We start from the raw sequence: 27,798 nt of genomic DNA on the forward strand, positions 1-27,798 counted from the left end.
ATGCCTGGGTCTTAATTCAGAGTGTTGGTGAGTAGGGAATTCAGGTGTCGTGAAACTGTGCTACCCAGAGTTCCTTAAATTTGTCACAATACTATTATTTTTGAGCCTTCTGAACTCTGTGATTATGAGGAGGATGGAGTAATTCCCACATGTACAGCTGTGAGCTGTTATGTGATACCATCAGAGCAGTTTGGTCCAAATCCTGGCAGATGTGGTTCCCTCAGAAATTAGGACATTTTACCGGACTAGGAAGATTTCCAAATTGCCCTGCACTGTTCTCCAAGGTAAATGTGGAGATTTTATAGTCTGCTTTCAGGACTAAATGAATCTGGTGTGCATAAATGTGGGGCTGGTACTGCCCATTTGCAAAGTTCTTTTAGTTAGAAGAGAATCTGCCCCTCTGAGTATTTCCCATAAAGTTTATGTGAGTGGAGATGTAAGTGAAGGCTCTATTTGTAATTCCATTTGAGACTACTGTTTTTTTCTAACAGTGTACTACAGCAATTCAAAATAGGGACACTTGAAAAAGGTTGGACGCTTTCCAGCTTGGTTTTTTTGCCTGTGTCTTGGGCTGAAACAAGCAAGCATTGCCTGGGGTTTTAAATACTTTTGAGTTGTGTGTGCCTCTAAAAAGAACCAGGAATAACAAAATAGCATGTATAGCTGTTTCTGAGAGAGATTGCAACAAAACAAAATCAGGTAGCGCTAGAACAACAGCATGGAGTGGGGGGAGGGTTGGTCAAGAAAATACCTATTCTGACTCCCGTTTTCAGTCAGAGATGAAGGCTATACATCTATATTTGCACATGTTCAACTTCAGTGTTGCAAGATAATAGCACTCTGCAAGATATGTAATTTATAGTGAAAATATTTTGGGTTTTGGTTTTGTTTGTTTGGCTTTTTTTTTTCTTTTCCTGGGCAAATCAGAGATTACCAATTAGTAAAAAAAGTTTATGCATGTGTATGAGCGTACATGCAATGACATAAGTAGACTGTCCCTCCTATTCCACTCCTACAGAGCTGCAGTCTGCTTACAGTCAGACTTAAGGGCAACTGCTTAAGGCAGAAGCTGCCAGTTTGGGTTTTGTGTTTTTATTTTTTTTTGTTGTGTGTGTAGTTTTTTTTTTTTTGCCTAAATGTGGTCAGGTGATTGAAGGTCAAAAATTTATTTTTTTTCTTGCTGACTACTGTTTTTTTTAACTCTTTTGCTGTATTATTGAAATGGGAAGTGTCTGGAGCTCAGCATGGATGACATTTGCTCTTGGGAGGATGGGAAGAGGTTAAAAGTAGAAACAGCTGATGAGGCAGGATGGCTCTATAGAGAAAGCAGGAGGAAGAGAAATGTGAACATCTGTTAAAGCCATACCAGTGACTATTTTGGCTAAGTTCAGCTTGCAGTTCCTTCTGAATTCCTTCTTCAGTAGATGTCACTGCTGTCAGTGACAAACATGATATAGGCCTTTAGAGTATCATTAATTTTGTTAACAGAGAATGTAATAAAGAGGAAAAACAGGCAGTTCCAGTTCTTTTTAAGTTACCCCAGTCTTCAATACAACGTAAACTAAAATAAAACATGAGATTTTGAAGATCTGATTTGCTATTGCAATTCCCTATTCTCTTCCTGTTGATGTTCCCTTTTACTGGGAAAATACTTAAGCAAGAGGACTGCTAGGAGTTGTACTGTTGTGTCTGCTGACTTACAGTTTCATTCAATACCTATCATTGTAAATCACGGTCCTGCTGGCTTTTGTTCAAACCCTTACTGTTACAGAGTCTAAGCTTCCACTATCTTTCCCTCAAGCTAACATTCAGTACACTGAAATTAATCTCCATCCAACACGGTTGTCTTCTCTTCCCCACAGTAGAATTGTCAAAGATGTTTAATTGCAAAACATCAACTTGGGAAGAGTTATTATTTAAAGAAACCTAAGAATGAGTCTCTTTTATTATTATTTTCCTTGTGCATCTAATACATCCCAGATCTGAGAGGGAGAACATTTTCTGAGAATTGTATTTGTTTTACATCTTATCAGAACAGCTGATTAATAAAAACAGCCTGACTTTCTCAGCAGTACTGGCTTGCTACCTCAATCAATGGACTACATTGCCATCCATTCTTAAGAAAGCTTTTAATCTTCCTGTGAAAGTTCTTGTCCAAACTAACTGGAATAAATGTTGAGTGAATGAATTAATGTAGTGATGCAAGAAATGCTTTCCTGATGTCCAAATAGGCATCTGAATGACCTTCATCTTGCATTTGGTAATTAAGTCCAAAAGCAGTAAGTTTTTTGCAGTTAGCAACTGTGAGAAATGAGTGGAAAGCATACAGCAAATTATAGACCTGACTTAATCTTTTATCTCCTGGGAAGAACTAATAATTTAGGAGTGGATACTGGAATGGTTGATTGGAAATACCTACAAAGCCACTAGGTATGAAAAGTTTTGGACCATCAAAGTAACACAGCTAGGGGGTGAGTTTTGATATTGTGAAACAAAAATAATCATGGAATGTGAATCAAAGCAGATAAACTCTGCTTTTGTTTATATGATATTGTATCTTATAGATAAATAAAAATAAACAAGGCAAAGAGAGGGCAATGTTTGAATATGCATTTTAAATTTGCCTTCTGATGTTCGTTTAGCATAAGGATTTTTAGAACTATTATAGAGAAAATTATTTTGAACTCTTTTACACATATGTAGAAAAATATACACTAAATGGTATATTTATGGTTCCTATGTTCTACTTGACTTGTCTCTTTGCTTGTCTTGCATACATACTTTATGAGTTTTAACCCTGTGCATGTATGTTTTGGCATACTTTGGCAAAAGAAGGTTACTAAACTATTTCACAACCAAGTAGTTAAATCCAATTTCCTTAAAGGCCAGGTCACCCCCATGCCTACCCCCCCCCTCCCTCCTTATTAGGTAAACAGACACAAGTATAAATGAATAAAACTTGTGGTAGGTTTGAAATAATCCCCCTTGACCCCAGTTATTGTGCAGAATTGAAATCATATTGCCTCTTTGCTCATTTAGATATCTCCATTTGTATTTGTCAGTCTTCAGCCGCTACACATAGATATTTAGGTTTTTTCTTTAGTTAGCAGGCAGTGGTTCTTACTACTATGTATTCACTGTAGTTCTCATCACACATAGATTTTCCAGAGAAGTATTAGCTCAAATAGAAAATATATTTATGTATGCTAATACGTCTTCCTGTTAGTGTTTTAAGAGCCTTCAGAACAGCATATTTGAATTTCAGTGCCTTGTTGAATTCTGTGCAATTTCCAGCAACCAGCGTTAGAGGGTTGCACGCCAGTGATAAAAACAAAGGGAGGATTACTGACGCAGTTTTAGAGGGAGAACGTGGCTTGAGTCAGGAGGCAGGTTTGTGTGTAGGTCCTGACAGCCATCTTGATTTGATAGCAGTGGAATCTTTGAGCTAGGGATATAAGGGATCCTTGAGGTACATGGGCTTTGTATCTTAAGTAGCAGTGCATTATTTGTAGTGAATTCATCTGTACAAGGGAGCTAAACTCACTCAGATGTGGTCCCCTTCATTTTGGCTGGTAATAAGTTCGTTAATGCTAGTACAGTGATATTTAGATTTTGAAAGGTGGTTTAGTTGTAATAACTTAATCTAAATGTGGAGAAGTCTTTTGCTACCATGCAAACAGAAGAGAAGCTCTTATCTTAATTCCAGGCTCAGCTTTGTGACTTTCTTGGGATATTTCAGGATACAGTGAAATATTGCATGAGATATTACGCATTTCCCTTCCTTTTGAGGGAGTTGTCACAGCAGGGTTAGGTCTGCTAAATAGATGGTCTAGGTGTTTAGAAAATATTTTTGTTTATTTTATGGTTTAGGTGTGTTTTACAATTTGAGAATCAATTCCAAGAGTTGTCTGCAGTGTAAGACAATTATAACTGTTTTGGGTGGCTCTGTTTTCTTCCAACTACAGATACAGTAACTAGCTTACAGCTACTGCAGATACAGAAACTATTTTACAGCCCACAATTAATTCTTGCATTGTCATTGTCATCCATGCAAAGTTGTAACTTCAAGATTAAGTGGCTACCTACTAGATCAGTTCTTCCAGAAATGGCAAAATCAACAATCAGCAGGTATGAAGATAACAGGAAATAATTGTGTGGGTGTATGTGTTAGTGAAAGTTTAAGTCTACTTTGGAGGAAACTGAACTGCAGTTTACGATGGTTGCCCAAAGGCAGAGATGGCAAGGAGCTTGTATCTCAGGGCTAATTGCTACGTATCTGTTAGAGTTGATATCAGCTACCCGACTGAGACAAACCCTCTGGAGAACTGGGGTTAGTTGAGGTAATGGAGGCATGAGTGCAGGAAAAGCCCTGCTGCTGGAATTCACTGTCAGTGAATTCAGTACATTTTTTCCACTTCGTATTGTACATCTCCATGTATTTCACATGGCATCACTATGTGTGAATAAAAACTGAGGACCTCCATTGATTTGTTTTAATTCAGAAAGAAAATATGAAGTCTTATCAGTTTTGACTTTCATGAATTACTAAATTCCTTCCTACTTTTTTTTCCCATTGCAGTTTGAGCTCATTCAACTACAATATAAAATTAACCAGATATAAAGATGACAGAAAATTGGATCACATTTTTGCTGTTCTTCTTATCGGTTACTATGGTGAGTCTTATGAATTTTTTAGATCACTTCCAGTTTCAAACGTGTGTAGAGAAATTATTAATATGGAAATGCAGAAACAACTAACATTGTGTTCAAATGTAGTTTCTGCACAGCAGGATCCTTATCTACCTTCTGTTCTCCTTTTAATTCCTGTGGTAAAGGAACAGAAATAGTATTTACTTCTGCTGAACCTAGCATATCCTCCGTTAGCAGAGGACTTTACAGTAAGTTGACAACTGACACATAAGCAGTACTATGCAGACCCCAGGAAGAGTGGAGGAGACAGCCAACTCAGATTCAGAGGACATCCTTGGAACTCTTAATTTCACCCCTTGTATGGCAGTGGTACAGTATTTCAATCTGCAGCTTTGTTTTTCCACGTTTAGTAGCTTCCCATAAAATGTTAACTACTTTAAACAATGCACTTAAGAGGTTCAGGTTTTGATCAAGATCCACTTTCTTAAATATTTTTTTTTAATTATTTGTAATAACCATAAAAATGGACGACCTTTTGGTATTCTGAGGGTTGCTTTTATGTTTTGCCAGAATATAAAGAAACCAAAAAGCTCTAAACAAGCCAAAAGCTTCAGTGCATGCAGTATATGGAAAGTCTTTTTTCAAAGAAGGTCATTTTGGTCTGGATTCAAATGCCTTTTAGGCTAATGTAACTTCAGTATATTTTACTGGATTTTGCCAAAGCTTTTTATATGCTTCTGACTTCTCAGTGCTTTCTATGCATTTTTCCATTATGTTTTACAAATCTTGCATATTGTTACTCCCCTATGCTCATTCAGGAGATATTTGTCAAGATTCAGTAGTAAGGAGAACTGCTGAATTAACCAGAAAAACATGAAATCATATTGTCAGTAATAAATTTGAAGATCACTTTCCTTCAGTAAAACAGTATTTAAGATACAGTATTTCAATAGATTGAACTTTCAGAAGTTTGTATTGGCGTTTGTCATGACTTGCTAAAAAAAAAAAAAGTCTTTTTCCTCTCAGTTTTTTGCGACTGCTATACCATCCGAAGGGCATCAGAATACGACGGAGGACTTCACTCAACTGAGTGTTACACGGAATAAAATTATGACAGCACAGTATGAATGTTACCAGAAAATTATGCAAGATCCTATTCATAGGAAAGAAGGTAGGGATTATTTTCTTACAAGGTTTTACAAAGGCCAATGGTCAACAGGTATAATTACACTGACTGAGGATCCTTTAGTTATTTTCATTTTTTGTCATGGTAGCAATGATTCTTCAGGCTGTAACAGTATTTGTAGAATTTTTTAGAAATGTCACTTTGGGATTCATGAAGATAAGTGATATGTTTTATTACCTTCCCATAGAACCAGTTCTTATATAACACAAAGCTTTTATTTCTGATGAGTGAAGAAAATCTTAATTTAAATAGATGTCCAGATTAAAAAATGGTGACAGATTAATCTTGCCACTTTACTGCATTTCATACTCTTATAATATCTCTGTATCCCTTGTCATACCTGCCTGTAAAAATTGAAAATAACTTGATATACATAATTTCCCTGCTCTGAGGGTTGTGTTAGTGTCATTAATGCTTTTTCTGGTAACTCATTCAGAGCTAGCCTCAGTAACTCTACCTGTTGCTGCATTCACTGTTTCTGACTTTACAACTTCTAGAAACATTGAATGGCTTTTGAGGCAATTGCATTCTTTAACAATGACTTTTTTTCTCTTCTGAAATGATTCTTTGGAGGAACTGAATGTCTGGAGGTCAGAAATGGATATGAATATGACAGTGTAAGCTTATGTCCAACCTGGGGCATCACAGCTTCAGAAGGATCTGAACAAATAGGAAAAACTTTAGATGAGGAGGAATTACATGGTGTTTGAAAAATGCAGCCTTTGAGATGGGCATTATTAAGTCTTAAAAAGGAAAATGAAAGAAGATACTAAAAACATCTGCAAATTTGTATCCAGTCATTCTGTGTTCTTTTTGGGAAAGGATTTGTTTATAAAATCCCAGCTCATTCTCCAGGGAGGTTTATTTTAGATGTTAACATTTGTCTGAGTGCAATGAGGCACTGAAACAGGCTCTTGATGGACTTTGGGATTCCTTGTCCCTTGGGCACTTGGAGAAGTGTCGGTCCACAATGAGTGCTGCAGGCTCAGCTCTGCCTGAGGCAGAGGAGCTGTGGCTGCCCCCCAGCCAGGCTTTCTGATGGCTTCTAGGATACCACTGTGTTTTCAATGAACTAGTAAACATATGTACAGGCTTGGTATGCATCCAAAATATAAATACATTCAGTAAAATGATCTTTGCAAGCTTAATAATTGGTTTAGTTTTGGTTTTTTTTTGTCTGCTGTGCTCTAGATCTGAGGTTTGTAAATTGTGGATGTAGATTTTTTTTCAAGGTGAATGATGATGGATTTTAAAATGTGTTCAAAGAAATGTACATGTAAGGAATTATTTCTATTAAGTGGAGTTTTAATCAGCTACTGCTAAATCTTATGTTCCTGTTTCCTATTTCTTATATTGCTACAAGTGAGAAACTTACCTTAGGCAGTCTTATATCTTACTTTTGACAGACTATTATGAAAGAAGGGTTGTTATTTTATTACCAGGTCTCTACTTGTTTGCAGGTCCTTACTGTAACAGGACATGGGATGGCTGGTTGTGCTGGAGTGATGTTGCTGCTGGAACTGTGTCAGTACAGCGCTGTCCTGACTACTTTCAGGATTTCAACCCTTCAGGTAAGTGTGTGTGGGCTTCTACATCAATATATTTATTAATAAATTGAGGTTTTGGGTGCTTGATGCCTCCTGTTTGCCCCACTCAAGTCACTAATGCTCCAGAATGTCACTAATTCCAAACTCATTATTTGTGTTTTTCCTTTATCACACAGAAAATCAACAAGTTATTTATTTTCTTTTCTGAAATATGTCCTTGAGGGATTCTGTAGATTAGGAAGTAGGAACTGAAGTTAGATCACTGTTTTTTCCTCTTAGAGATGACCTTTTCTCTCTGACAGACAATCAGAAATATGACTTATTCTTTTACCTGAATTTAGCAGTTGAAGTTGACAAGGGTTTCTCCCACAGGTGAATCTTTTTCTGTTTCTGTAGGCTAAACTTTGTATCTGTGAACATGTGGAAAATTGTCATAGACTTCCACTCTTGTCACCTGTTGCATTTGGTATTTCCCAAGGTCCTTTCATGCCTCTTGCTATTTCATGATAGAAATCATTGTGTTCTGATATATGTTACATTTTGGTTCTTGAGGAGTTTCTCTGTTTTGCACCAGGTTGGGAGGGGAGTGTTGATCTGCTGGAGGGCAGGAAGGCTCTGCAGGGGGATCTGGACAGGCTGGACCGATGGGCCAAGGCCAGTTGCATGAGGCTTAACAGGGAGAGCTGCCAGGTTTTGCGCTGGGCTCACACCAGCCCCACGCAGCGCTGCAGGCCTGGGGCAGAGCGGCTGGGAAGCTGCCTGGTGGGAAAGGGCCTGGGGGTGCTGGGTGACGGTCTGCTGAACGTGAGCCAGCAGTGTGCCCAGGTGGCCAAGAAGCCCAGCAGCATCCTGGCTTGTATCTGAAACAGTGTGGCCAGCAGGGCCAGGGAAGCAATTTTCCCCCTGTACCTGGCACTGGTGAGGCTGCACCTCGAATGCCATGTTCAGTTTTGGGCCCCTCGCTACAAGAGGGATGTAGGGGTGCTGAGCGTGTCCAGAGAAGGGCAATGGAGCTGGGGAAGGGTCTGGAGCACAAGTCCTATGAGGAGCAGTTGAGGGAATTGGGGTTGTTTAGTCTGGAGAAAAGGAGGCTCGGGGGGAACCTTCTTGCTCTCTCCAACTACCTGACAGGAGGCTGTAGGCAGGTGGGGGTCGGTCTCTTCTCCCAGATAATAATAAGTGACAGGGAAAGAGGAAATAGCCTTGAGTCACAGCAGGGGAGGTTTAGATTAAATACTATGAAAAATGTCTTCACTGAAACGATGCTCAAGCATTGCAACAGGTTGCCCAGGGAGGTGGTGGAATCCACTGACCCTGGAAGTGTTTAAAAAACACATGGATGTGGTGCTTACGGACATGGTTTAGTGGTGGACTTGGCAGTCCTGGGTTAACGGTTGGACTTGATCTTAAAAGTCTTTTCCAACCTAAATGATTCTATGATTTTGTTGATCTCCTGCCTGTCCAATTCCGATTTCCAGTGGTAGGATGTTAGACTTCAGTTTAGATCTTGGATGTTACAACAGGCCATTTAAATATTCTTGTCACTTCATCTGGTAGTTCTCAAACAGTTAGTTTGATCTATTTTTTTACTTACTGGATTGGAGGAGGGACATCTATTTGTTTTCTTAAGAAATACACATCATCAGTTGCCCTTGCCAAGCAAGAGGCCTCTGGTTTCTCAGAATTCATAGTAACAAGCAATGTCTCCCTAGTCATATTAATAAAGCTGTCATTTGCTTGCCAGTCTTTCCTCATTAGATACTAGGGATCAGGAAGCAGAATGTCAGTGCTGACTCTTGCGTTTTTCTTTTGTTTTTATTTCCATCTATTTTGTAGAAAAAGTTACGAAGATCTGTGATCCAAGTGGGAATTGGTTTAGACACCCAGAAAGCAACAGGACGTGGACAAACTATACCCAGTGTAATATCTATACACATGAAAAAGTGAAGGTAGGAAAGGAATGAATGCATGTTACCAGTGTCCAGAAACTGATCTGAAAAATTTCACAATTTTCAAAAGTTGAATGGCAGAAGAGCTGATGCAACATCAACATGGTAAATGAAGAAGGCATCTTGAATAAAAAGGACGAATCGTGCAAAACAGACTCAATAAACCCCAGCCCACCTGCTTTTATCTTTTACAGCCGATTTCAACTGATTAAATAATATGATCATATTTTTGTTCATGGGTATTTTAAATTTATAGCTGCTAGTATTGTCTAGGTCATCCACAGTCATCTACTGGTAAGATTTATAAGAACAGATCTTTACATTTTGCTCTGTAGTTTTGAAGTAGGGTCCAAGTTGAGCAGAACTGCAGGAGGTTTGCACATCTCTGGAAGACGTGCTGAGTGCATGGCTTTATCCAATTAAATCATAGTGAGAGATTTTCAGCTGGGGCATAACCGAAGTTTTATTTGGGATGAATACATCTTCAAGGCAGCTTTCAGTAGAGTTCAGATGTTTGATTTTTTTTTTTTTCTTTTTCCACCCCCTGTATGAAAAGCAGAGCTAAACTTTTTTCTTCTTTACAGAAGTGCAGGCAAGCTATAGTTGAGTGGATTCACCACAGGATCTTTGAAGGCCAAAGGAAAGTAAATGATGAGAAGTGTTAGATAGGGTTTGTTTTTCCTTGTGATCCTTTTCCTTCGTATACCTTTTGCCCTGCCTCCCAAGTGCCATTTTTTCAGTTTCTGCAATATTAAGCTGTGCACATGAATGGAAAACCTATATTTTGAGTTCATTTAAGTGAAATTTTGCAAGCATCCAAAATTATCACAGGCCAGGCAGCAAAATACTTTGAGTGTTGTTTTCTGTTTATTAAAGGTAGACTCTCTGCACACACATACCTATGTGTATGTATTGATGGTACTTTTATAGACCTCACGTTATCTTGAAGATTACTAACCACTGACAGATTTAAAAAATAACAATAAAAAAGGAGGGAAGCCTCCAAATGCCCTCATGCTGAGATACTTGGTAATATGTGAGGACATAGTGGGCAAAATTGTATATTTTGCCACCCTCTAACTCCATATGTCCACTTATATTCTTTATGTTTATGAAAAATTTGGTTGTGGGAAGAAGCAGTAAATCGAAACAGTAAATGCCCAAGTACTAATAGTATAAAATGCAGGTAAAGATAGACTGTTAATTAATTTGGATCTCATGGAAAAGAGCTAAAATTATTTAGCAGATTGTGTCAAGAATACTGGCATCTAGTAGAGATCCTAACTGGCCACATTGTTGCTGTCAAGTGTGCTTTAGGGTATTTACCTAGAAACCATATTGAGAAAAGGTGGTAATAGATGATAACAAGGCATTTTTGTATTGCTTTTTCTCAAATCATGAGACACTGAATACAGTAATGGCAGTTTAATTCTTCTAGAAGAGATGCTATAATTCATTGATTCTTGCTAATACTTGGCTAGAAGAATATTATTCAGACAGGAGCAGGTGCATACAGGTCCTTCTTTATGAATAATGAGCTAGTTTCCCTCAGGCTGTTTTGCCAGTGTATTTCAATTCTGTCATGCATCAGAAGCTATTGTTAAAATGAAATAATAGCTCTGAAGAAAGCCTTACTGCTTGCTACAGTTCTGTGTGTCACATTAAATGCTATCTTTTCACTTCACTTGGAAGGCTGGTTAGATAATGCACAATAAATGTAATGGTTGTCCATTGTTCAGTTCTTATTGTTATTGCTCCCATCAGCAGTTGTTGTATCACTGTTTTGTGCTGGTTCTAAATTGCACGGGAATATTCTAAATCCTTAAAGTACTTTTTTTCTAAATTGGTCACTGAATGAGGTGGTGATACAGGATATGGACCAGTCATAGAAAGGCTGTCATTATGTATAAGTAGCCAGGGTTTAGCATTATGAGGGTAACCATAGTTTTTTCTTACTTCCAAACTCATGGGAAAGTTTCACTTAAATGTGTTGCATTGCTGCCTTTTTTTTTTTTTTTTTATTCTCATTTTTACATTATCCCATTTTACTCTAGCATGTAGAAAGAGGTACCCTTGTCTCATCTTACAACCTTCTTAATGCTTTACCTGGAATCTTTTTATGCTATTTCAAAAGTCAATATATGTAGCAAGCTGTGGTTAGTCTGTCTTAAATTGGAATAATAAATTCAGAGGATACATACAGTTTGGAGTACATGAGTATTTATGTGTGCGCTCTAATTCTTCCTATAGAATCTAGATAGTCATGCTTTATTGTGATACTATAAGGTTTAACCTGAAAATCTTAATTTTCTTATATGCAAAATTATAATCTTACTTTTAATGCAACAAGAAATGTTGTGAGACAGATTCCATGACTGAGAGCAAGTGTTTTTTACTAGTGGAATTTAATATATTTATTAATTTAAAGAATTAATGATAGCATATTGTACATATTCCAAATATTAATGTACTAGTTCCTCATTTTTACCTTTTGTATCTACCCAGCTTTTCATAATTTTGTAGTTTTGGTCTAGGCTTGTTTTAATAAGACCATTTAGTCTTCCCTATTTTTGAGTCATTGTTAATACTTTTCATGCTCTTCCTTAAATGCTGAATCAAAACTAAATTTCTGATATCATAATCACAGCTTGCTTCCAAGGAATTATCTTCAAATGGTAAGAAGGAAATCTTCTATGAGGAAAATATACATGAATGCATTTGGGAAGCACATGTTTTACTGAAGAGTTGTGTTAATAGATGAATAAAGCCTCAGACAGGAATGCACCCAGGGCAGTAGCCTAAATGGCCTGATTTATGTAAATATGCAGAAAAAACATAGTGGTATATATTAGAAACCTAATGTTTTAACTGATGAGAGGTAAGTTTTAGTGATGATTTCAATGAACCTGTTGTGTGTCCTACAGAAAGAAATCTTAGTAGAGATGTTGATTTGCAGGATTCCAGATTCGACTCATGATTACCTGTAATATTTTTATTTTCTTAGTCATATTATAGTCATTTTATATGCAGAAGAGATATATAAGTATGTGCTTTATCAACAAGAGTTCTGTATGCATCACAGGTCCTTGGTTTTGTTCTTGTATTGCAGACTGCTCTGAACTTGTATTACTTGGCCATCATCGGACATGGCCTTTCAATTGCATCACTTCTGATTTCTCTTGGCATATTCTTTTATTTTAAGTAAGTATGTTTAAAATATATTTTAAATCCATTACCAAATATCAGTAGTTGCAACAATCCTAGTTTCAATACTTTGAAACACCACCCCTCCCAATGAAGTTAGGTGGAGCAAGAAGGTGAAGGAAGTCAGTATATTGGTTTGGCATTGAATATCATACTGTAATAAAATTTTAGGTTTCTTGTCTCAGAAACCTAAAATCCCAGCTCTGAAAACAAAAAATTGTAGAATATATTGACAATAGGAAATTAGGACCGGGAAATTTTCTGTTTGTTTGTTTTTGGTTTGTGGTGCATTTTTTTTAATAATAAGCTACATTGTGGATATGCCAAGCATCAACAAAATTAAATGGAAACCAAAATACTGATGACACATGGTAGGTATGCTAACATTCCAAAGTAGGTAGTCACAAAATATGATAAACTGTGGAGAAAGTAAGGCTAAGAGCTACAGTAGGAATGGGAATAATAATCCTGTTTCTTTATTCACTGTGTTATGTCTATGACAGTTATGGCATATCCACTGAATAACAGTTACTATATTACCTTCTTGAAAGAAAGTTTGAGCAGTGTATCGCCACTGTCACAACAAATTGCAATATAATGCCCAGGTCTTTTAAAATTAGTCTTAGTACTTCACATTTTGTGAACTTACTTTTCTTTCCCATGAAAGAGACTTTTTTTTTGAAGAAGAAGTTGATGATGCTTAGTAGAAGGGTGAAACCAGGAGCGTTGCCACATGAGCAGAGCTGAGAGAGACAAGTTATCATCTCTGCCAAATTCTACACTGCACACTGTAGGCTTTCCTTGTTAACTGGCACGAGGTTAATAATTTCTGCATCGTTTTGCACCAGATAATGTAGATCTGCTCTATGGTCTAACATATTTCTTACCACTATACCCTACTGTCTCACTCCATCTTTTATTTTTTTCTGACATTTAAATATGAGTAGCACATGCACCAGCAACTGTTGGGTCAGCTGAGATTTTGCTTTTCTCATGCCTCTGGATTTTGATTAGGTAGGGGTACCAGATAACTGATAAAAAATTATCCTTTTTAGTCACATCTGGCTGAATATAGTGTTTCTAATTTAGGTATGTATAATTTCCCCGGGTTCTGGGGCAACATTTCCACAAATACTCAACAAACCAGAGTGCTTCAACTTTGTAGCCTCTCTTTATGAAATCCAATGTTCAAGATGACTTTTCAGCTTTTTCTGACTTTTCATGAGGGCAAACCAAAACATTTCTGTTTTTTAAAAACTTTTTTTATATGACCTGTAAAAAAAATGCTTACCATTTCCAGAGTCACTTTCCCTCCAAAAATTCAACAGATGAAATGGGTCTGAGTCCTTATAAGAAGCTTGATTTTGTATAAAAAAGGGTTATACTGTTGCTATAAATGTTACAATAAGTTTAACAGACTAAATATCTAATGTGAACAGGGAAAGTGCTTTGACATATCTCTCTCAGGAGAAAACAAAAAGATTTGGAATATGATAGGATTTTAAAAGTTCAGAGACAGTAAAGCATGATTTTTCTGTACTATAATATGAAAACCAAGCCAATTTCATCTTGGCTTGTGGCATTTACTGCAAAAGTAGGTGATGTGCTTTGTTACCGTTGTAACTGACACGTTTGTCTAACTCCCCAGGGATTTTTTTTCTCCCTCCGGTAGAAGGATCATCTCTCCTCAAAGAACCACATGGAATTAATCCAGACCCACAAACCACATTTTCTAGACTGTGGTTATGTTGAGATATAAAAGGAAATTACAAATTTTAAAGTGAGCTAAAGAAAGTCCTCTACAAGATGTTCTCTTGGGATGTACAGTTCCTCTATTTTTAGTACCAGAAGGGTATTTAAGGATCTAGATTAATACCAGGATGTATTATGTATCGGCTGAAGCTTGTATAATTATTCATAGCTTTAACAGGTGGACTTTTTTTTTTTTTGCTATTGTGTGGGGGTGCCTCTGAACTTGTCATGTTTCCAAAAAAATTATTCTGTTAGTTGATTGATAGTTTCCAGACAACATTTGCTGGATTGCTGACCATTAGAAGAATATCTTTAGGTTTGACTAGAAAGACAGTACTTTTCTCCATAGGAAAAACACTTCAAATATCTTTAGCTTTTCAAATATCAGCTACCTGGGTTTTGAATGATTTTTTTTTTTTTTCTAGATTAAAATGTTTTGGTGCATTTTATTTTTTAATTTGAAATTCTGTTTTTTCTTCAGAAAAATGGTCTCATTGGAAATACTTATCCAGTGTGTGACTTGTGTTCCCCAAGTGGATTGGAGGTCTTGGTTTAACAGTGTAAACTGAATAATAAACTTAGAACTCTGATCTTCCTCTCTGAAAATTAATCTATGACACATAAAAGTAACTTCTTGCAGTGGCTCTGCTTTCTCATTCTCTTATATATTCTAAATCATACATGCGTTTATTATAAATCTTCTGTTAAAATAGTGGTGTGGTTTTCATAAAGAAAGAAAAACAAGGCAAGAGAAAACTATAAAAAAAATGTGAATTCAGAGAAAGGGGAGCTGCTATTTGAAAGAATCTCCCTCCCAACCCAAAAAAACCCCAAGCCAAATGAACAATGCCCCGCCCCCAAAGTAAAGGCATTGTTGTTGATCAAACGTCATGTCAAATCACATGACAGCGCTCACAGAGGATAGCAACACTTCACTTAGAGTGGGAAAACTCTTGTATGACAGATTGATAGATAGGACGTTCCTAAGATACTTTAAGTTAATTTCAACTAAACAGGTAAATCCCCTTATGTGCATGTGTGGACTTTACTGGTTGAATTTTGCAGTATTTGAATACCTTAAAAAAATCAGATCTCAAATGCAGCTAGGAGCTTTTGAAAATGTTACCCTTTTTCTTTTGGAGAAATATTGGAGAAATTAATTTTTCCCTAATGTCCAAGACCTGCAGGAGTCAAAATAGGAAGGGAAATAGGTAATTTAGCAGGTCTGTTGTTGTTTTGTTGCACATGGTTTAATCCAGGGGTAGGTCATTCAGTTGTTCTTAGATCATAATTATGAGAAGTGATTAAAGGATATTATGTCATTAAGAAAAACAGTCAGAAAAAGGAATATAGGAAGGGTAACAGAAGATGGAGGGTGGGGAGGCTTATGAAAAATCTTTTTATTACCGAAAGCTGTCTTCATTTTTAAATGTCATCAGTCTTGCTTTCTTGTTTCTTGTCTGGTGATCCTTTCAATCCTTTTATGCATGGGTGGAGGTGGGTGTGGATGGGTGTGTTTGAATATTCAACAGGAACAGCTGCTGGATGACCCTGAGAGATGGCCCCATTAGCTGTACGTGCTTTTCCTTGCCTGTGCATTGAATCTTAACAATAAGCAGACAGAATTCCAGAGTCCTTCATGACTTGTTTACACAAAGCCTTTAGCTGGAATCTAGTGTTGCCCCTCTGTTTGTATACAAGCTATACAGGAAAAAAGCACCATATAAAAATACATTTTGAAAGAACATAACCCCCTGCAATTATAATAATCAAAGCTTTATGCATTTTAGGCATTAAAATGAAAAACAAAATAAAATCTAAAAAAGTCTAATGGAATATACTTCACCACTTAATTAGTGTCAAAACCTGTGTTCTGTATTTTGGACACTTACTTTTCTATTTTCTTCAGGGAAATAACACTTGGCAAGCAAAGGTCTATGTAGGGTAGGTCCTTGTGCTGCATGGCAGCTCTGGTATCTAGAGTGGTTTCCTTCCCTCATATTTAGGGACTTGAGGCTTAATATGTCTCAGTGCTCTGAGGCCTGACTTGCAGAACCTCTGCCTTATTCATGGTATTGCACTGTGCATATGTGAACCTCTTAGCTTACTCCATGTATCTGTGGGGTGCTTCATACCCTCTTCTTGTGAAAGTTGCAAAGAATACAAGAAGCGCAGTCTCCTCTACAGCCAGTTTTTGCTGTCTCTCTTGTTCAGCAGGGTCATTTTGTTTCTTGTTTCACTCGTTGTGTTCTCAGCAGTTTTCAATATACTACTCCAGCTTTTGTGACTATTCCTTATCTGTGTTTCTCTGTTAAATATAAAGTTCTTCTCCCTCCTGCCCTCCCAAACTGAAAATGACTCACCAATGTCTGTACTTTATCTTTTCTTCCAGGCATGCTGTTTGAAAAGGCTAGAAAACTTGGTTTATTTTTTCTCCTCTGTGACAATTTAGACTTGTCCCCTGCTGATCTTGTCAATGTAGTTCTGACTTCTCTAACAGTGAAGAGCAGTTACATATGTAAGCAGTAGATTTTCATCCTCCAGTTAGTCATTTCATGTTGTCAGTCAGCTGCACTCCATATTGCTGGCTACTAAATGGAGGGAGGGACGTGTGGTTATAAAGCACAGACTGTACAACAGAGGCTTCAGTAACTGCTTTCTCCGAAATAACCAAAGAGCATTTCCTGAGAGGTGACCACAGTACCACAACCTTTATCACTTCTCTGTGCATGTGGGAGAGGTTTCCCTGAGCACTGCTCACACTACAAACCCAGGCTCTGCTCCTGACTGCCCGTACCGACATGCTGCACGAGCTGTCAGGCTGCGTGTGTGTGCTGTGCACCCCCTTTCTTAAATCTAAAGGGATTATTTTTACCCAGCTTTGTAAACTGATCATCTGCTTTCCTAACGAAATGGATGTTACTTGCACTTCTAGGAATTTTGAGCATTAGGGTTTAATAACCCAATGGTCTGAATTATTTATATATCCATATAGACTTTCTATCTTGTTTTGTGTTTGTCTGTAAAACCGAATTTCTTTGGAAAAATTTGAATGAGAAGCACTCCTGCCTCTTGGAATGGCACTGAGTTAGACCCGCTTTCTCTAGAATGGTAGATACACAGAAATTTGCTGTGATTATGTTCAGCTTCTAGTATTGTTTAATATTATCAAACTTCTGTTTAAAAAAAAAAAAGCAAGCCCTTCCAAAGATATTTTTTAAAATTTTATTGCAAGATTAAAAGCAAACCTTGAAAATGAATACAATTAAATGCAGTTATATATTACATTTTATAACTATATCTTATTTACTGTTTATAATAGTTATATATAAAATTCAATACTTGCGTTATTTTACTTATTTGGTGATTTCTCTAGCTATAGGATTAAGGAATAAAAGTGACAAGAATGTGACTAAAAAAAAGAACTATCCTCAAAAATTTTTCAGAGGTTTGGGTGAATAGAAATGTAGGGTAAGACAGCTTCTTCAAGGTCAGGTATGATAGTTAATGGGGAAATTATTCAGGTACTAACAACAAAAAAAATGTATAAATCTTCTGAAACATGTATTATTTCTATTCAAACCTCTTTTTAGAGAGCCACTGCAAAGCAGGTTCTTAACTGTAAACATATTGGAACTGAATGTACTTGCTTTGCCTCCTGTTGGCATTTATGGGAAGGTGTTACCTTTCACATCATTCTATTAAATTTGGACTGGAGCTGAAGAAAGCATTGATGTAAGACTTCTTAATAAAATAAAGAGCTCTAGTATTTCAAAATTTCAGAGCTGTCCCCAAGTACACACAGCTGTTCCCCAGTGTATTCATTTGTTCTTGTTTCTCTTTTCTAGGAGCTTGAGTTGCCAAAGGATTACCCTGCATAAAAATCTATTTTTCTCTTTTGTTTGCAACTCTGTTGTAACAATAATTTCACTGACTGCAGTTGCCAACAATCAGGAGTTAGTTGCAACTAATCCAGTAAGTGAAAGTATATTTGGCAGCCTTGTTGATTTGTATGTGAAAAACTTCAGCAACGCAGAACAGATGAGACATGAATAGTTGATTAAATGTATGTAGTGAGGTTAAAATGTTCAGTAACGATGCATCTGTTACATAGTACAACAGATGTCTAACAATGATTTGGGCATTTCATTTGAGGTTTTGAAGTAGTAAAAACACTCTAAGAGACAGAGCATGCCGAACTGCTCATCTGAATTTCTACAAATCACTTTTTCAGAGAAACAACTGCAAGAAAGTAGCTTATTCTAAATCATGTCAGTGAGGTTATGGGAGTTGAATTCACCAAGGAAGGAGAGTAAAAGAAGTTTTGCAACATATTTTGGATCGATCAGATACTTTCCTGTGGCTTTAACTTTGCCATCTTCAGTTGAAATGAGAAGAATTAATTTTTATTTTTATTTTTTTTGGTGAATGAACATAAAGCTGACCCTTATATTCCTGGAATAAAAAGCAAAATAAAAAAGCTGTCCATTTGGGTCTGATTTTTCTCTCTCATTTCCTGATAATACTGGGGTAAGTGTGAATCAGTAGCCTCTCCCAAAAGGCTAGGAGTTATAGCAACAGAAGAGCCTGAAAATGAAATACATAAACAAACAAATCCCTATCTGTGGCTTTATTTTTATTTAGACCTGGAAGATAAATCTAAATTCTGTGAAAGTTAGGGCAAAACTCCAGAAGCTGAATCAAGTAAAAAGATGTTGTACTGTAAAAGCTCATCAAAGTGCTGGAAAACAGGCTTGAGATAGCTGCTAATAATCATCATCAAGTGAGTAAGGTAGCAGAACATGGTAAAATAAGACTGATTTTTAGTTTGTTTTAAGCTAAGTGCCAGAAATAAATCAATAAACCACAGCAATTTCAGAAGGAAAAAAAATTAATCTATTCTGTTTAAATCTGCAAGTTAACTATTGCCCCTTTTCACAACCTCACTTTTTGTCTTCACAATAAGTTATATTTTAACATTTCAGTTGAAGAATAGCTTTTGAATGAAGCTATACAGAAATATATGCCAACATGAGCTTCCTTCCAGAACCTACTATGAAAGTTGTCGACTAGCCCTAGGTATGCTTAGGATTAGGTTAAAATTGGAAGTATTGTAAGCATTTTAAAAACAGAAAATGTTCTGTGGAGTAGTTTATATCTTCTGATTGTCAAAACTGAAAGGGGATTACCCTCATTAAAGTACATTTTCTTATGTGATTACCATCAGATAATTTAAGGATCCCCTATTGATAGGAATGGTCAAATGTGGTAGTGTTTGCAATAAGGGAAAATATCATTAGAGCTTTCTGCCATCGTGCTTGAGGATCTCGAGTTCCTCATGCTTGAATAAGGAAAATACATAAATTACCAACTTTTTGTGTCACCAGAAAGTATGGAATTGCAATTCTGTGAAAATTCTATTTAAAAAAAATAATAGTGGAAACAGAATAAACATTAGCATTTGAATAGCAGTATTTTTTTTTCATGTTGCAAATAAAGCTCTGAGATTTTTGAAGCTTAAAAATTTATATTGTACTCTGTTTATTTCTGCAGGTTAGTTGCAAAGTGTCACAGTTCATCTACCTGTATCTAATGGGTTGCAACTACTTTTGGATGCTGTGTGAAGGCATTTACCTACATACTCTCATTGTGGTGGCTGTTTTTGCTGAGAAACAACACTTGATGTGGTATTACCTTCTTGGCTGGGGTATGAAATTTCACATTCTGTATTTTCAGGCCAATGCAATCTCTTCCTCCTTTTCATGAGAATTCAAACAGCTGTACCTCTGCTTCTCTGAGCTGGTAGCTTTGAACAACGATGACACACCCCTCTTCTTTGTCTGTAGTGTTTTAACAGGCTCAGAAATATTAATGTAGGAAGTTGTATGTACCTCTATCTTTGCTGAAAGAGAGATCATGCATTTCTGGAGTCAGGAAGCGACTCCTCCTTTGTATAGAGAAAATAGTCTCCTATTATAAAAAAAGACATTAAGAAGTAATTATTCATTGTTCCTCATCTCGAAGATGTTTATTCAGGAATGAATGTTTGTTTTCAAAGAAGTCTTGCCATGCCTAGGGTGGAGGGTCAGAACTGAGTTAGAGATGGCCAAGAATTTATTTTTCCAGCAGTTCCATTTGACCTGTATTGTTCACTAAGCAAATACAGAATAGCTGTGGCTGAAGATCCCAAGTAATATCAGTATCAAAACTAACAAGCCAAATCTGGTCATTTCAGATAATGTACAACAGCATATTCACAAAGTGCAAGTGCCGACTTTCTCCTCAGCCTGTGTGCTGGCACTTTCAGCTACAATATGACCCGGTACCTGGGTCACCACCTCTCCTGCTACAGACACAGCTGAGATGTGGTTAAAAGACCATAGGTGCTCAGCAATTTCTGAAAATTAGGTACCACCAGAGTGTCAAGGACCCCAGATAACTAATCTGATTATTCTTTTTAGATTTTGGATTCAACCTGATTTTCAGAGTCTGATTTCATATTTATTTTGGAGGTGACCTTGTTTTCTGGCTACTCAGCAAGTATCAGTGAGAACATGATCAAGTTAATCGTACTGGTAAAACTGTGGTTGTGTATACAATTACCTTTTTAATATTACCTACCTATTTAGCGTTATTGCAGATGGCAGTTGAAAAACATCTGTGTTAATGAAGATTGATTGTTGCATTCTAAAAAGTTATAATTTGATTTGCCTTTTCTTTCTGTGTGTCTGGCAAGGCAGTGGGAGTAAGGTTTCATACACCCTTAGAAAGAAATCTGAGAAGATAGAAATGGAATTGGTCCCTGTTAATTAATTTGCTCTGTAGTTATATAGTATGGACAAAGTGAAAATATAGAAGATTCCTGCAAGAGATGCAAGTTTCCTTAGTTATTAACTAGGTTTACATGAGAAGAAAATGTTATTTTTATTTCACAGGTTTTCCGCTGATCCCTGCTTGCATACATGCCGTTGCTAGAAGTTTATATTATAATGATAAGTAAGTAGCATCTCAACTTGCTTTGCAAAATCTTCTGTATTTTTTTTAAGGGGGGCGGGGGGGGAAAGGAATACAAAAGATAATAAAACACCAAATGTTTTTTCTTTTCCTGTTTGTTTTCTCTAGTTGTTGGATCAGCTCTGATACTCATCTGCTGTACATCATCCATGGCCCTATTTGTGCTGCTTTGTTGGTAGGCATTTTACAGATAATTTGTTTTTCTTATTTGTTTTCTGGCTGTTCTTCGTGGGCTTATAAAGTTGGCAAGAGACTTAAGCTAACATTTAGAGGTCACTGTCATTCACAGGAATCTTACTTAACCCAGTAGGTTCCTTAAACACAAGGTAGATAATTCTTGGTCTTATTAAGGAGCTGCACCCCTGGTCCTTTGGGGAACTCAGGTTCTGCAATGATGGCTGTCACTCCACTTAAATGCTTGTAAAAAGGAAGGACTAAATATTTCCTGGAGTACTGGAGGGCCACATTCAAATCCTTCCTTTAGCTGAGAATGCTTTCTCACTGCCCAGGTCATTTGCCAGGTTGACTCTACAACCAGCATCATTGTCCCATGGAGCTAATGTGGCCAAACAGCTACCAGGCTGAACCTCACTGAGGTTCAGAAAGAGGGGTCTTGAACATCAGGGCTGACTGTGGGTGGGAATACAGGATGGAGAGAAACTAGAGCAGGCCCTTAGGAAAGAACCTGTAGAAGTAGTTCTGCAAGTATCTGTGATTGCCCCTGTTCTGGTGCTAGCCTAGCAATGTGTGCTTTGGCTGCTGGGGTATGGCGACTTCTCTCTTTGTTAGTCCGCCTGAACACTTACATCACGGTGTTCTGCTTTACATTCCAAGTTAATGGCAGCTCTGTTACGCTAATATTTGCTACCGAAGATATTAAGTTCTAGGTAACTGAAGATACCACTGTATAAAAATCAATGGTGTACTTCAGTTATACTAGGACTGAATTTAACCTATGAAACTCAGGCAATAGATTATTGCTAAATACAAATAGATGCATAATAAAAAAGGTACTAATATGTACCTCCTTACACAACTGTCTACGTAATTAATACTTATGAATGCATACTGCAGAGAACGCTGCAGTGTAGAGGCATTCCATATGGGACTGGAATTAGCTGATGATTATGTATTACAGTCATCTCTTTTATTGTAACAGAAACTTCAAGCTGATCTGTCATAAATATTGTATGGATGTCTGCTGACTTTTCTTAGGGCTTTTCAGTTCATGCAAGGAAATTAATTAAGAATGAAAACATTAAGTAACTTTTTGGAAATAATTTCCATTTCTGATCTATATGAACTTCCTCTTCTGTTAAATTGTTAATGAATATTTGTGGAGGCTGTTCTGCACATAAAGAATTCTCTTGGAAGACCACTGAATAAATCCTGTGGTTCTTGTGACTCCCACTTTCATTCACAGTGAAATTTAGCTAGTGAAATTATATTTTGAAGATGGTCTTAATACCGTGACATGCCTGAGATCCTCTGCATGGGAAGCCAGAAGCAGTCACCATGAAATTATTGAGATCCATAGGCCTTGGGGTATGAATTATTGCTGGTAATCTCTTGTCCTGTTAGTCAGGTCTGCCATTTACATTCATGGAAAGACACTTTAACTAGTGCTCTAATCTGTAAACTGAAACAGAATTCTAAATCCTTTCAATTTTTCTTCTCTCTCATTGACATGGAAGGTGAAATCCTGTTTTTGCAGAAAACAGTTTTTTTTTCTCACTTCAGTGGTGCTGTATTTCACCCAAAAAATGTATGCTTTTCTGCATTGCCTTATATGTTATTACTTCCTTTGTCCAGGTGTCTCTTCACAGATATATTAAAGTGAAGCTCTTTAAAGCTGAAAAATAATGTGTATTAGTCAGAGCTTGCTTAAATAACAACAGAAAAATTTGTGTAAGTTATGACTACTCCATCTTCCATGAAGTGACCTCATTTTAGGATGTAACGGAGGGTGGATTTATATTAGATATTAGCAAGAAATTCTTTGCTATGAGTGTGGTGAGGCACTGGGGCAGGCTGCCCAGAGAAGCTGTGGATACCCCATCCCTGGAAGTCTTCATGGCCAGGCTGAATGGGGCTTTGAGCAACCTGGTGTAACAGAAGGTGTCTAGCAGAAGGGGGTTTGTAACTAGATGATCTTTAAGGTCCCTACCCAGACCATCCTATGATTCCATAATGTTAGAACATTTTCTCCTTCCAAGCAGTGGCCTCCACAAAGTCTCACTGAAAACAGTGGCCAGATTTCTGCTGGTTTCAGATGTATTGGATCAGTCCCAAGCTGCCAAGTCTTCTTTCCATTCAAGGCAACACTATAAATGTGCTTTGATTTTTACTGGAGCCATAATAATCATCTCTTTGGGGTTGGTTTGGGCAGAAACTTTGCCACTCTCTTTGCAATTTACAAATATGTATGCCTTTGGTATTCCTATAGGTTCCATCAGCTGACTGAAGGTGTTTCTCTTGCATTTTTTTTGCCTCAGTACAATTGGTAGATTTGTTTGAAAACAATGTAGGAATAGCAAAGATTAAACACGACTACACATCTTACCTGTGATGTGAAAGTACCTCAAAGGAATCTCTTTCCTTTCTGGCGACAAAGAGATGTAATATGTCAATTCAGAAGAGAAAAGTCAGGGATAAAGACATTAGACAAAATGCATGTTTAGGCTTTGTGAACAGGACTCGTTTGCTTAATCGGCTTGCTTGCCAGATACAATTTCCACACTTTACTAAGCATGACCTGCTTTAGTAGATGCTGCTTAAGCAACATTATTAAACTGCAAATTAGGTAACAAAGGAGAAGATGCTGTTTCTGTTTGCAGGAGCAAAATCTCAAAGAACATGAAGACGACTGTCAAGTGGGTGACTGGGTGAACTGGCAGAAGCCAATAAGAATTTAACTCTTGAACATCACTGAAAATTTTAACATTACATAAAGTTAACAATAGCACTGCTTTTATGATCCCTGCTCTTACATAACTGTCCTCAGATCACTGCCAAAGATACTGGAAATGGGAGCGGACATAGGTTGCATTTTGATTGGAATTGTCTTCAGCTGACCATTTAATTACAACTGTCTGCATAAGCAACCACAATTAAAGAGATAGTGCAGGAATGAAACAGTAGAGGGTGATGTTAGTTTTTACACTAGACAAGATCAAAATGGTGTGTGTGTGTGGAAAAGCAATGTGTTTGAACTTCAATGAAAGCAGTGGTGATTTCAGCGTAGGTTTCAGATGCACCAGTGCACTGGTGATTTAGTTGGCATTGGTCCACTGAAGGAGTAGATTTTGGTTTAGTTGTGCTATTATTTATATGAATAATACTACAGGGATGTTCATTTTGCCCTATAATACTGTTATGTATCAGTTTCTTTGACAGCCTTTTGTAGGTGCAAATTCTTTTAGCAGAAGAAGTGTACCCGGTGAACGTGTACCAGAAGGAAGTTCAGGAGCTCCAAGATTTGTCACTGACCTATTTATTAACTTTAAGCTGGACTCAGTACAAGACTTAGGAGTTTAGAAGTTGAATGCTTAGCATTCGTATACCCAGCCTTGGAAATGTTCACAGGTCAGGTACATAACATGCCTTCATGAGCACATACAGGTGTTGTGCCCAAGGAAGCCAGGCTTAAGCAGGCTAAGCTCTGCTGAGCTGCATAAGTGTATTAAAAGCTAAGGTATGGCTATCAGCAAGTATCTAAGAATATTTAAGTTTCCTGAGCTGAGAACAGTCTGTTTATATCTTCCCAAGGAAGAGTTAAAGCAGAATTTAAACCAACATGCTAATAAGGATTACTGTACTGCTTAACACAAACTCAGCATGGAGAGAAGTAGAAATATCAGAGGAGAGTTTAATTCCAGAACTGCAGCACCTGTTGCCTTGTAAGTTTGGCTAAGTTTGCAGACACTTTTAAGGCAGAATCTAAAATCTACTAAGTTCCCAGTAGAGGCACACCATTTCTTTTTATTTATGATTGCCTTCTCTGCCTTCGTTTCCATTTTTGCTCATTTGCCTGGTTCAATTTTCAGGTCCCTGTGGAGCTGTCGGTATTCTACTCTGTGTTCATACTGCAGCTAGCACAACAGGACTCCTCTGCGGCTTTCCGAACAATCACAGTCAATTTGATAATATATATGTGAATAGTTCCACTGGCCTGCTTTTGCCTAAATGTAAAAATCTACTCACTCCCTTGCTAAAGTCAAGGCCTGTTTTCATCATTTCAGTTAAGAATTCAGTTCATCCTGATCTCACTAGATTTTTGTGACAGAAGAGGTATTAATCAAAACTTGGTGCTGCACACTTTCACTGACACTTATACTGTGTCCTCTACTTTGCCTCATTCATTTTTTCCGTTTACCCTAATAGCTATTTGCAGACTCTTTGTGTGCTTATTTTTGTGCTTCTTGGTTTTGGTGGGTAATGGAACAATTAGAAAAAATCTGTGCGTTTCAGCATGTTGTAAACAAAATAGTTTGTTGGGTAGTGCTTTACTCCCTGGCTGCTGCAACTTTCACCTTCAGTTAACATTCAAGGACAGTATTATAGGAATTGGTCATGCTACCAGACCATGAGAGGGCTGAAAACTCGGTGTCTGAGACATGATGCTTCGCTAGTAGATTTGAGAAGGATTAAATTTAGAAATGGAGGAAGGACTTATTGTCTGTGTGTGCTATAGGAAGTTGGATGAAGATTGTGGGCTGCATAAAATCTAAATAAATCTCTTGAGAAAGAATCAGAAGACCTTGGTTGCTTAAACAAAGCTTAAAGGTTGCTGGAGACTTCCAGGAGAAATTCATGCAGTAGTTTCCTATGTAAAACCATTTCCTGTTGAAATGATTTAAATAGCATGTAAGTAGAATATAAATAACATCACGTATCTGTCAAGGGCCAGGTTGCTATAACAATACACAGCTGTTTATTGTGAAAACCTTAACTGACATGAAAAAATTCTGCCAGGGTTGTGGAGGACATGGTGACACACAGGGTCTGAAATGGCTTCCCTGTCTGCACTTGTCCTACAGCAAGACCTCCTAGACCAGGAATTCCTAGTCTTTTTAGACTAGTTTTTTTAGAAGGGAGTTGCCAGCAGACGGACAGACTTCTTCCCCCACCTTCCCTTTCGTCTCTAGATAGTCATTGACGCAGACAGACCGCTATCTGGAAGAAGTTAGAACCAGACTCTAGGTCTCTCCCTTCCATAGCGGGTCCCCTGAGCAGCACTGGCTTGCCACTGTGCCCTTGGGCAAGGTGATGGGACTGGCTGAGCTCTCAGTCTCTTCTAGCTGTAGTTTCTATAAGGGGCTGCCATTATTACATGATAGATGAAAACACTATAATCACCTCTAACGTTGCTGTTGCTCTGGTTACTGGCATCCTTAGGCTGTGTGTGTATGTATATACACATATGCGTTTGTGTGTGTATGTATTAGTTTTGTGGTTACCTACAACAAGTGCTCACATATTGAAAGATCTAGTCTGGGTAGTTGTCATTTCTGTTTGGGATTATTTTTTTTGTGTGTGTCAAACTGAACGAACAGATATGCACCACTTAACAAGGAAAGCCTTAAGAGCTATGGAAATAAATTCAGTAGCACATGAGAACGATGTAGAGCATCGTCTCAGCGCTTGCCCCATTTGCAATCTCACTCGATGATTCATAAACCCAGCCATTTGCCACTGTGAGAATGTTAAATCTGCTGTTTGTCTACAAGAGCATACAGTTCCTTGTAGCAGCATTTTGCTGTGATTTTATTTTTTAAAAAACTGATTTATTTCTTCTCTATAAACTTGTCAAAATCATATTTGAAAAATAAAAAAGTAGCTTTTTGAAGAAACACATTTAAACACAAAGAGGGAAGAGTATAATCGTCTTTCTTGATGAACACAGAATGACATAACCATTTTAAAAACCTAATCATTGACCTGTGTACCATTATTGCGGTAGCAGAATGAAAGGTGCGTGGATTGTAAACACTGGAAGACGAATGGTTATCTGGGTGGGCATTTGCTTAATAAGTTAGAGGAATGGATGTGGATATTGGATGTTAGAGCCACAGCTCTGTTACTTAAAGGTGTTTTCAAAGAGTTTCAACTCATGTTTATTGTACAATCATGATGCTATCCATGTAGTATGAGTTCTCTTGAGTTGTCTGGTTTGTAATATCACAAAACAGTGTGTGTGTGATTATTTTTCAAACTACCTTCAGTGTCATTTCCTTTTCCAACAGGTGAATCTTTTCTTCCTGCTAAATATCGTTCGTGTTCTCATAACCAAGCTAAAAGACACCCACAAGGCAGAATCCAACCTGTACATGAAAGCAGTGAGAGCTACCCTGATTCTTGTTCCACTGCTTGGCATTGAATTTGTCCTGTTCCCATGGCGACCAGAAGGCCGGATTGCTGAGGAGGTGTATGACTATGTGATGCACATCCTTATGCACTACCAGGTAGGAAGCATTAAACAGTTTCTGCTCACTTC

At 37.5% G+C, this 27,798-nt stretch overlaps 1 protein-coding gene across 6 annotated transcripts in view; it reads left to right on the forward strand.

Moving 5' to 3' along the window:
- CALCRL (calcitonin receptor like receptor) overlaps window positions 1–27,798 on the forward strand; it is a 68,284-nt gene that overhangs the window by 30,288 nt on the left and 10,198 nt on the right. For all 6 annotated transcript variants that reach the window (XM_040603706.1, XM_040603704.1, XM_040603702.1 and 3 more), the window contains 10 exons: window positions 4,580–4,674; window positions 5,677–5,821; window positions 7,297–7,407; window positions 9,220–9,332; window positions 12,442–12,533; window positions 18,137–18,263; window positions 19,842–19,995; window positions 21,224–21,284; window positions 21,411–21,477; window positions 27,548–27,766. In XM_040603706.1, coding sequence (XP_040459640.1) covers window positions 4,624–4,674; window positions 5,677–5,821; window positions 7,297–7,407; window positions 9,220–9,332; window positions 12,442–12,533; window positions 18,137–18,263; window positions 19,842–19,995; window positions 21,224–21,284; window positions 21,411–21,477; window positions 27,548–27,766 — 1,140 coding nt within the window. In that variant the 5' untranslated portion in view covers window positions 4,580–4,623. The remainder of the gene's footprint in view (window positions 1–4,579; window positions 4,675–5,676; window positions 5,822–7,296; window positions 7,408–9,219; window positions 9,333–12,441; window positions 12,534–18,136; window positions 18,264–19,841; window positions 19,996–21,223; window positions 21,285–21,410; window positions 21,478–27,547; window positions 27,767–27,798) is intronic.

This window comes from Falco naumanni, chromosome 8, assembly GCF_017639655.2.
Source record: "Falco naumanni isolate bFalNau1 chromosome 8, bFalNau1.pat, whole genome shotgun sequence".
Taxonomy (NCBI): domain Eukaryota; kingdom Metazoa; phylum Chordata; class Aves; order Falconiformes; family Falconidae; genus Falco; species Falco naumanni.